The sequence below is a fragment of the Dromaius novaehollandiae genome, chromosome 22 (assembly GCF_036370855.1).
Source record: "Dromaius novaehollandiae isolate bDroNov1 chromosome 22, bDroNov1.hap1, whole genome shotgun sequence".
Lineage (NCBI taxonomy): Eukaryota > Metazoa > Chordata > Aves > Casuariiformes > Dromaiidae > Dromaius > Dromaius novaehollandiae.
The window spans coordinates 10296490-10307330 of NC_088119.1; the positions used below are offsets into that span (position 1 = coordinate 10296490).

The window sequence follows — 10841 nt, forward strand, 5'->3', positions numbered from 1 at the left end:
TCAGAGGCTTAAAAACCTGCCCCCTCTGTGACAACCACGTTGCACACACCGCTTCTCAAGGATCTCCTCAGGAGTCCTCGCAAAGACAGCTTTTAGCTAGCTTTTACAGCTACTTTTTCCACTTTTCTGGAAAGAGAAAGCCTCAGCTAACTTGGAATCTGCTATATTCAAGATAGTGCCAGGGTTGCAAACCTAAAGCAACTAAAACTGATAAGTCAGCAACACATGGGAGCCCTCTTTTTAAGAAAAGGGGAAGGAATGCAAGACAGGAGGAGGAAACTTCCTAGAACAGAATCAGAGGGCTAACAACTTACATGCTTAGATTTCTCTTTATAATTTTGTAAGTCCTTTTCTCTACAGTGAGAGCTGTAACTGAGAAAGAATATGCTGTCGATATGTTTAAAAAGAATCATATTTATGGCAACATCAAACAAGAAGGTAAATTTGTTTTTATATGTTAGCCTTACTAGACTTTTTAAATGGAATTTAAGTACAGTGATAATGCATGTAAACAATGCTACATGTGGAAGTGATACAAGATCTGTTATACCAGACCTTTTTAGTCATCATTATGTACAAGTATGTATGTGATCAGCCAGAGAAAGCATATCTCAGATGAAGTGGGTAAGCATGTAATTTTCCTATTTTATTCCAGTTCTTTCTTCCAACCGAGTTGTCAGCATAACTGAATTAATATAACGTTTGTTCCACAAGAAGTTTACTCTCATGTTTCATCTACCTGTTAAAGTTAGATGAATAGATTTAGGTGAGCAAATTGAGTTTTTCATGTGACATTAAATACCTCATAATAGAAATATTGAATCCTAAATTGTTAATCTCTTTTTCAAGAATAATAAATCTAAGTAGTAATGGGCGATTTATGCCATTTATAAGTAGTGTCATAATGGCAATTCTTAATACAACCTAGTTTCACTAAATATGGTGCTGGAGACTCCGGAATATGATTCCAATGGTATACAGCAATTGAGGTTATGGTTTTGAAAATACATTTTTCCTGTGGTGCTACTTCAAGCACCTGTGAGCATTTAAGATCAGACCAAGGGCTGTCCAGTCAGCAGCTCAGCTGCAGGCTCAAAGTCTGGGATTTGTGATCTCGAAACGTGGTGTGTGGGACTAGCTGTTCTTCTGCACATAGTCAGCACCAGCCACGTCGTGGACAGTTCCAGAGGAGCAGTAATAGCAAATACAGATCAAAGATTAATATACTGCTGAATTCATTTTCCTTGTTGGGACTTTATACAATTAAATACATCTTTGAAACAGGTATTTTGTTAATGTAATTCAAGATAAACATGTCAGGTCATTTACCTTATTCTCTTGTATTGCAGTTAATGTGTATGTTAAAATATTCACAAATAGCCCATTTCTAGTATGTATGGATTTAGCCCTTTCTCAAGAAGAGGTAATAGATCCCAACTATTTGTGGATTGGTCCAGATGGAAAAAATTTAGAAGGTTAGTTACTTTGTCCTGACTACAACTTATTTTCACTTTTCCTACCTTAGCCATTTTTTCCAGTCACTCATGAGTTTTTTACAGTGCTTTTTCACATGCTTAGAAACAGCCTCTGCCTTGTGGGGGTAGAGGGTGGGAATCAGGAAAATATGCTGGAATGGAAAACAAACTTTCTCCACTATTTACAAGGGAAAAAACTCAACCACAAATGGCTAAATAGATTTCTGTATGTTAAACCATATATTTTCCTTTGTTTCTGCTGATGCCATCCTGCATCAGCCCAGCTGGTGGGTCCAAATAGTCTAAATGTCAGTGCTTCTGGAAAAAAATTGACAAATGACCACATGACTGTTTCCTTTCTCTCTCTAAGTCTTCCAATGCTTGAGATAAAAGGAAACTTATTAGAAGTCCTAAAGTTCACTAATTATAGGCTGTTTTAGAGCAACATGAATCAGTATATCATATGTACATATATCATCTTATGTGTTCTAAATGAGTAGAGCATCAGAAACCAAATATTTCCAGTAATCGAGTATTTCCTGTTTCTGTTCTAGGGCAAATATATACCAATCTTACAGAAACAGGAAAGCTGATGGTGATGGGTTTTAAGGAGTCTATGTCTGGAGCCTACACTTGCACTCTTTCTCACAAGATCATTGAAACTGATACACAGGACGAGACAGAAATGCTTGAGGCATACAAATTTATGGTATATGGTAAGATCACCAGTATAGTGAGCTAATACACATAGCTTTTGTAAGCTTTTGTAGTTTGGTGGTTTTATGAAGTGTGCATTTATTTCAAGGTCTGATAAACAGAATTAGTTAGCAGTTTATCCCAGAGAAAAGTATTCTGTCAAATACCTTGCAAGTTTTGGAAGAAGTTTAAATAACAGCTACAAAGAACATGGTGACCTGAAGAATGAAGTAATCTCTATCCTTGACAAGAACAAGGTGAACTACAGTAATTCCAGTGATACCCAAGATCAGAAAAGGAAACTCAGGTCTAAGCACAGTCTCCTTCCAGAGAAAGGAAGGAATTGAACATATGCTTGTGCAGAGGGAGCCTTCTGACCCAATTGTTTGAGCTGTACACTTAGGCATTCTTCCACCATTTGTAACAATGGTTCATGAATATCAATCACTTCCCTACCCACTAAATAACATTTCCAAAAATGATTAAAGAGGAAATATTCCTTTTTTCAGTCATTTTTAAAACATTCACTCCCCAGCTGCAATTGCATAGGATGTTTTTTCATAATTCCAATACATTTTAGCAACTAAGTTTATAGACTCTAAAATAGCCTTGCTAGTTCTGCATTTATCTTAGTATTTACTGTTTTTCTCTTTTAATATTTGGGAGCAGAGCCTCACAAGCTAAGCACATAAGATTTCTGTATATTTCAAACTAAATGTCTCTTACTATACAAGTCAGCTAAAGGATAAATTTATTCTGTTATGGTTAATGAGTAAACTTTGTTTACTTCTAAATAAAAGCTCATATTTAATATGCAGAGTGCATTGATATAGATAAGACACTGTGTAAGATACAGTCTGTGATTACATTGCTGTACCATTTGCAAACTTTTTTTTAAGCATACAGGGAACCTGACTACACATACAAGATATCTGTTCGTTTTACTACGAAGGAATGCAAGCTAGTAGCTAATGACCAGTTCTTTGAGGAACTGAAGAAAATCTTGGATAATATAATCTCTGACCTGGCATGCCATGTCATAGATCCATCATATAAATGCCATTCTGTCAAGAGACCAAAACACAGCCTCCTGCATGAGCTATTTGTTTCTTTTCAAGGTAACAAATTTCAGTGTTTGTTTGGGAGGGATCCTTTTATTTTAAAAGCAACCAGGGAGTAGTATAAACATCTGTAATTATATTAGTCAAATATACCTTCCAAAGTTGTTTCCCTGCTTTCTTTTGGACTCCCTGTATTTTTTCTTAGTAGCCCACAGATGGAGCTAAAATGCAGAATATGTTGAGCTTGTAATATTGTACTACTTTACCTTAGTAACTAATGTTACCAAGGTGTATAGTTTGAAAAGATTGTTGAAAGGAGATAATTGATAACATGTGTCATGATTCTTCACTAATGAAGATTTTCTTTTTACAGTTGCATAGTCATTTTTCATTATTTGATTTTTAATAAGTCTGTGACCTCTGTGGTTTTGCTTGATTCTAGGAAATTGCAGAGAGATTAAAAGCAAGAGCTTCACAGTTCCCTTATGGTAATACCAGTGTGGCTGTGCTGCCTTGCAAAACAGGTTAAATCAACCCTGATGGCTGCCCTAATTTAGAGATATTGTGTCACTGAGGAAAGGAAATTGTTCATGAGTATTTTGACCACATTTTCTCCTGTCTAATCTCATCATGTGCCAAGAGGAACCCATCCCAACGGGTTATGGAACAGTTTCATGGCCGTTTTACATCAAAGGAAATAAGTGTTCAGCACAAATCAAAGACCGAAAAGCTTTAAAGTTCAGATAAGACTTTAGTCCTTTCTGAAATCTGAGGGTACTATGTGAGAATATAATTCCATTCTCCCTGCCTTCTCATATTTTTCTCCATTATTTTTATTGGTAAACCTCAGTGACTTTTACTGGAAAAATGCAATTAAGTAAATGGATAGAAATGACCAGAACTATTTTTGTGTTCTTTATCAGTGGCTCTTATTTTTCAAGTTCAAATGCATCCAATTAAAGGAAGTTTCAAAATGTGAACACTATCTGGACTAGGGACAGTGATAGATGTAAGAAGGTTACCATTCTGCACAAATTAGAGGCAAAACTGAGAGGCTACAGTAAGGTAAAATGAGTACCATACCATGCTAAAAACAATAATAAATACTTGTTTGCCAGTGTTTTCCAAGATTAACCTTGAAGATACGTATTACAGATACATTCATTGTAACATGTTCAAGATATGTACGTGAACATATCTTTTTCTCCCCCCATAGTAAATCCTTTTGCACCAGGATGGCAAGAAGTTTGCAACCAGCTTCCTCATGATTGTGAAGATGCAACAAACATGAGAGTTCAAGAGGTTGTGTCGGCTGCCTTTTGTCTTCTCTGCATATTAAACATGAATTTCTACTTTAGCATCTACAGATTTGACTCATAATAACCCAGCTTCCCCCCCAGTTTTTTGGAATGGCACTGTAAATGATGGTTCATGGATTTCTAATAATTCAATCCAAGATGGAAAATTGTTTTTAAAAGTCAAGTTGATCCAAAATTTGTTGAAGAAAAAAAGACTTAATCTCTCTTTTGTATTTACTTCATAAAAGAAGAAAGATTAAGATAAGACTGGTGTATTAATATACTGTACTTCAAGTCCTATAAACTAAATATTTGCATTATGATTTGGTAAATGGAATATTAGTTTAATATAAATCTGCTGTAGCTGATTTCTAAAGATCTATCATCTCTAGCTTCTTAATGTTTATGTGTGTCATCGCACTGCATACTGGGTCTGATTTTAGGCCCTCTGAAGCCCAGGGAAGACTCCAGTTAAGGTGCCAGGTCAGCGTATATGGGATCAGGAATATAAAGTACTTGCTGATAGTCAGATTTTATTTTTTCTTGATTAAGAATATCTTTTTATTCTTCTTCCAATGTCTCTAAATTTTAGGCAAGAGATCGTATTGAAGAGTTTTTTAATAGACAGACATATGCTTTGAAGCATGATTTTCAAACTCTTCCTACAATACACTATGTGGACCACAGTTTTGAAGTTACTCGCATTGACAGCTGTCGACCAGGTTTTGGGAAAAACGATATCACCCACAATGACTGCGCTAGTTGCTGTGGTAAATATAAGATGGGTATTGGGTTGGGTATTAGCCCCAATCACAGCTTCCTCTGAGGAATATTTTTTAAATAACACTTTCACACAGAAGTACATTTCCATTCATCTTTTGGAAAGACATTCAAATGACTGGTAAAGACCTGATAGAAATGAAAAAGCAAGCTGGTAGTTTTGAAACTTTTGTTGGTGCATTAGGAGGTAACTGTATTTCCAAACAGAGTAAGTGGAAGCAGTGAAGTGTCTTCTTCCAGATCATTGGTCAGTGACAGTATTCGGGATATAGGATAAATAGGAAAACTTTACCTTAATGGTAGTGCTGCTGAAAAAATGTTATTTTAGAAGAGATCTGCTTAGCAGTACCTAGTTCTGGATTTAGAATTATTGAAAGAAAGGCATTCTCAGTAGAGGTCTAGAAGAACATCTCATTTAGAGTCGTGTAGGCATGTAGTATTGTCCAATGGTCATGGTCCCTGTCTGAGGCAAAGGGAAGCTGACAAAAATACTGTAAATGTGTTTTATTTGCAGTGGTTTGCGATCCTGGAACATACAGTCCTAACAATGAAGTGACCTGCCGAACTTGTGTAAGAACTCAAATCAAACAGTATGGAGCAAAGTCTTGCTAGTAAACTTGGAAAATAAAATTTGAAACTGAAGAGAAGCTGTGAGAGCTTTTTTGTGATGTCCCTTTTTAGTTACCAGTTCTGGAAACCTACATTTGCTGTTGAACAATAGCCAAACCCCATCATTCAGAAAGCCTTACATTTTCTGTAATCAGAAACCACTTAGATTATAAAAAAAATGTGCAAAAAAGTCTTTGTGCAAAGTAAAGTAACTCAATGCAAAAAAGGAATAAAGAAAATTATGAAGTTTGCCATGTGGCTTTTAGTGAAAAAAGCCTGGTTCTCAGTGGTGACACCAGACAAGCCACAGCTGTGCACTACAGTTTGCTCAGAAAACATTAAGGCACTGTAAACAGTTCAGGGGAAGATGGGAGGCAGTTGTAGTGGAATTATGTACTGTAATGACATATAATTATATATTAGTATATCTCCTAAAAGTTGCTCTTGCCAGTTGAAAGTATTTAATCTTCATGATTTAAAAATATTAGTTGCACTTCCCTTTGGTTTTGCCTATTTTTGACAAAGAAAGACCAATTCCTCTGTGTCGGAAACGTTGCAGCCTGCGCTGTGCAAAGCTGGACGCTTCGATGGATAAAGCCGCAGTACCGATCCACACAGAGCTTTCCGTACTGCTGCCACCAGTGGGAGCTCTGCTAACGATCACCTAACAGTGGAAAGTGAAATCTTAGGTTCCTGAGCAGGTCTAAGAGGTAGGTTTAGTTCAGTCCTGCAGTCCAATAGTCAGGAAATTACGGAGCCTGCCTTTACGGCATTCTTGCTTGTGGCTTCCAGCAAAGCAGCGGGTAGGTCACAGGGAGGGAAGGAGGAGGGAGCGAGGGGAGACGGCAAGGCTGCTGAGCCGTCCCCATCTGCTCGCTTCCACATCTTTTTCTTCATCTGCATTAAATACTTATGGCACAATTCTGTTGGCCCCAGGTGCTGTGTTTGTACAAGCAGATTATTCTCTTACACCAGTTTTAAACTCCCAACAAGTTTACTAGATCAGTAACAAATCAAGAAACAAACTGCCACAGCACTGAGATAACGGGGAAGTTCTCCATGGAACAGACCAAGCCAACCCCCAGGAGCAGCTCAGAGGCGGTATACCTATAGCACTTGGCTATTTTGCACATAAAGTTTGGATTAATACTGCTTTATTACTTCCAGAGCCTCACAAGTAACACTGGCATCTACTAACTCCCACAACAGGCAGAGAACAGTCTCTGCAAGCCTGTCAGAGCAGCTGGCCTGCAGCAGTCTTCTGCAACTACAGCAGAGTTACCAGAGTGCAGGCTCCTGGAACTCTGTTTTTAATCTTTGTAAGCTGTTCTCTTCCTGCTTGGTCATTTTTGGAGGGACATGAGGCCACCCTCACCCTCTCCTCTGTCTCTTTCGAAGCGCAGCTGGCCAGGGCCTTCCCTGGCGCAAAGCTGCATGTCGCACCCATCCCTGCCTGGCGGAAGGGATTCTGCACCCGCTGCCTGTGCGCGCACACACAGAGCACCGAGCTGCACCCGCTCCCCTCGCGCAGGGCGATCCCTTGCTTTTCGCACTGGGATGTTGCTGCAGCATTAAGCAAGCAAAAAGGAGTTCCTCCATTAAATAACTGCAACTTCCTAAGGCATCTAGATACGCCTTGCGTCTAGATATGGTGGGTAGTCATCCAAAAATCGACCCGATTCTACCCAGTTTAACTTATCTAGTTTGACAGGAACACAGCAGGAGATGGCATGGGCACAGACCACGCTCCAAGCTTTTCATATTCATTACTTATTAAATACTAATGAATAAAATGTACTGTAACAGGAGCATTTAAACTGCCTGTAGGCTGATTATCTTAGCTGCCAACTGGACATTTTGTGCACCAGTCAGGCTTATACAGATTAAGCAGAAGGGCACTCTGCAATTGCTCCGTGCGTTTCTTGGCCTATTTCACAGCAGAATATCTCACAGAGGAATGCCACATGCATAGATGAGACAGGGGGGAGAAAGGCAGTAAGTAGATACTAAGTGTAATGGCTAGTGAGGTACAAATGGACACTTATCTGCTTCTCCCTTCTCTCTTTCCTCCCTTAATAAGAAGTTATAGCTAGCTCTTTTGGTGCCCCAAGTTTTTCAATGGACCTTAAGAAGAAATAGAAAAATGGGTCAAACATCAGCATTGTGCCAGCACTAGCAGCATTATGTTGTGGAGGAACGTGTGCCGTGGCTTCTACCTGGACTGTCGTGAAAAACTGATGTGAAAGGGATCTGCTCTGACCTCTCATATGTAAAATCTCCATCCAGTCTGAGTTTCTACTCTTCTGCTGCCTGTAATCATCCAAAACACAGCTAAATCTTTTATTCATGATGCATCATCACTCGAAGTTTGCTCTCTTTCCTCTTTCCAAGAGGATGAATCACTGCCATAGTTCAGATTCTACAAATCACTATAATCAGCTCGCAGATCTCCTCACCTTGTCACCACGGCCCCGAGCACGCGCTCCCGCACGCCTGGGCCTCCCGAGCACCGCCGCGCTCGGCCTCTGCCGGGGAGGCCCCGGTCCCGGTCCCTATGGAGGCTGGTTGTAACACCTCAAAAGCAGCGACGAGCTCTCACAAATAATGAATTTGAAACTCAGAACCTCCTGCCCCTTTCTTTGCTCCTTTGATAACACACTCGCTCACGCAGGCTGCTACCAGCAGCACTCAAGTACCTTTAAATGCATAGGAGCAACATAAGTAATCGGCCAAGTGGAATCCATGGACCATTGCTTTAGTGCCAAAGCTGGACTTCCCCAGCCTGGGTCACGGCAGCTCAGAAACGCTTTGCAGACACGTGTTAACGCACTCACCGCAGAGCTGCTGCACCAGCCGGCGGGTCAGAGCACGGTGCCACGGCCGGGACGCGCCGCTGCCGCGGGTCACGCTGACGTCCCGGCCTCGGGGGAAGCCTCTCCTTGCAACTCACCGCTGCGCCTCTATCAACCTGCAAGGGAGCGACTCCGCGAGACGCCAGTCATCCGAAGCCGGAGCGGAAGAGGTCGCAGCTCTCCAGGACAGCAGAGTTGCAGCCTGCAGCTCACTGCTACGTGCCAGAAACCACAGCTGTTTCCAGCGGGTTATAGGTAAATGGGCAGCCGGGGGCGGGGGGGGGGATTGGTGCCTCCGGGGCAACTCATCACACCTGGTCCCCAGCCGGCTCCCAGGAGGGGCCGAGCAGCCCCGTCAGCGACGGCAGCAACCAAAGAAACAGCTGCTGCAGCCCGGGCTGCCTCGTGCGCGGGCGATTCCGAAGGACCCAGCCCAGTTTTGGGGTCCCAGCACCCCAAAGAGCGGCTCTTTGCAGGCCGGGAGTCTGTGCTGCCGCTTTTTTTTCCTTTTCCAGGGTGCGAATAGCCCCGCGCGCTGCCCGCGCCTGGGCGTCCCGAGATGCAGCTCTGGGCCGCGGAGACGATACGGTCGGGGCGACGAAGTCCTGCGCGCTGCCGCACGTCCCCGCGGGAGCAGGGCAGCGGCCGGGCGGCAACGAGGGAAAAGGGGATTTTTCCCTTCGCTGAGCCAAAGGCAGCGGCCGGGAAGCGAGGGGCTGGTGTGAAACACAAAGTCCCCTTAGGTACAGCAGCCGCGGTAAACTCCTCGATGGGACCCATCATCGATATAAAATTCAGCATATTTTCAAGTGCTCTGCTGAACTGGAACCGCAAAAATAAATAAAAAGCCCGTGCTGCTTTCCGGCATCCAAATCCCGGCCTGGACGGGGCCGCGGGGGGGACGGCAGTGCCGGACACAGACGTCCCTGCGGCTGCTGCCGAGGCGGGAAAAGCGCCCAGAAACCGGCTTTTCTCCCCGGCACGGAAAGCTTTGCAAATCCCCCTCCGGGCTGCCTGCTGCTTTTATTAACAGGCACCATCTCTTCTTAAAAAAAAGCTGACACAGAAATGATATCGGGGTTCTGCTTAGCACCGCGGCGCGGGTGAGGGACGGGACGGAAAAGCGGCAGCTCGGCCGGAGGGACGCGTCTCCCGCCGGCTCCCAGCTCTCCGCAGAAAGCACCGCGGGCAGCCCCGGCTCTGGGCGTTGCTTTGGTTTCCCACCCGCCAAAGCCGCGTTTCCCCTGCAGAATTCCAGCGGCCACATTTTATGGACGACTCCGCTCCCGTAACAGCAACATTGCAGGATTAATGAGTCCTTTGCAGGCGGTGAATAACTATGATTCATTATTGGCAGCGATGCCACTGTAAATGGATTTTTTTGTGGTGAAAATAAATAAATAAGCCTGCATAACCGAAGGACTGTTGATGAAGTGTAGACCAGCTTTAATCACAGCGTAATTGCTGCCATCGGTTCTAATTATTTATAAATATTTTTATAATTGTGGAAATTAAACAATTAGACATCCTTCCTGCCCTCTTCTAAATCTAATCATTTAGAAGTCCAGGATGCAGTCTGGGGCCAGGAACGCCGAGCGTATTTCATTTACCGGCTGGAAAAAAACTGCTTTACCTTGTCTCTAAAACATACAATCCGTGCAAAATTAAGCATTAACGCCGCTCCCGCGTGCGGGCGGGAATTGCAGCCGCCGCTACCGGGAGGGCGCGTTTCAACCCGCCGGAGCCGCGCGCGGCAGCCGCGCTCGCGGGAAGCCGCCAGCCCGGGGGCTCGCCTCCAGCTCCCAAATTTTCTCCCGGCAGTACGTTTCCCTCCGTGCGCGGAAGGCGAAGGCTTTGCCGGGTTAAGCACCGCGCGGCCGAGGGACGCGGACTCCCTCGGAAGTCCATAACGAAGATTTAGCTGCGCGACGGAACGGCGCACGGCGAGGTCGTGCTGCCCGTCCTCCTGCGGCCCCTTCCGGCAGATAAATCTGCAGGACGCGGCTTTAAAATGGATTAAACATATATAATGTATACGGATGCATATATTTCCGTGCGTAAAGGCGCAGA

General features: G+C 43.2%; 1 protein-coding gene across 1 annotated transcript; it reads left to right on the forward strand.

The window, feature by feature from the left end:
* Positions 1–371: 371 nt before the first annotated feature.
* On the forward strand, positions 372–6030 carry ZPBP2 (zona pellucida binding protein 2). The gene is made up of 7 exons (XM_026117841.2): positions 372–438; positions 1350–1475; positions 2030–2191; positions 3071–3289; positions 4449–4534; positions 5123–5300; positions 5825–6030. The coding sequence occupies exons 1-7, from the start codon at positions 396–398 to the stop codon at positions 5920–5922; spliced, it is 912 nt and encodes a 303-aa protein (XP_025973626.2). The 5' UTR covers positions 372–395; the 3' UTR covers positions 5923–6030.
* The last annotated feature ends 4811 nt before the right edge of the window (positions 6031–10841 follow it).

What these genes read in the sequence shown, in the direction of transcription:
- ZPBP2 (XM_026117841.2), top strand. Translation starts at nt 396, where the DNA reads ATGTTTAAAAAGAATCATATTTATGGCAACATCAAACAAGAAG. An exon ending in TGGCAACATCAAACAAGAAG is followed by an intron (nt 439 to 1,349) that starts GTAAATTTGTTT and finishes CTTGTATTGCAG; the next exon opens with TTAATGTGTATGTTAAAATA. An exon ending in AGATGGAAAAAATTTAGAAG is followed by an intron (nt 1,476 to 2,029) that starts GTTAGTTACTTT and finishes TTTCTGTTCTAG; the next exon opens with GGCAAATATATACCAATCTT.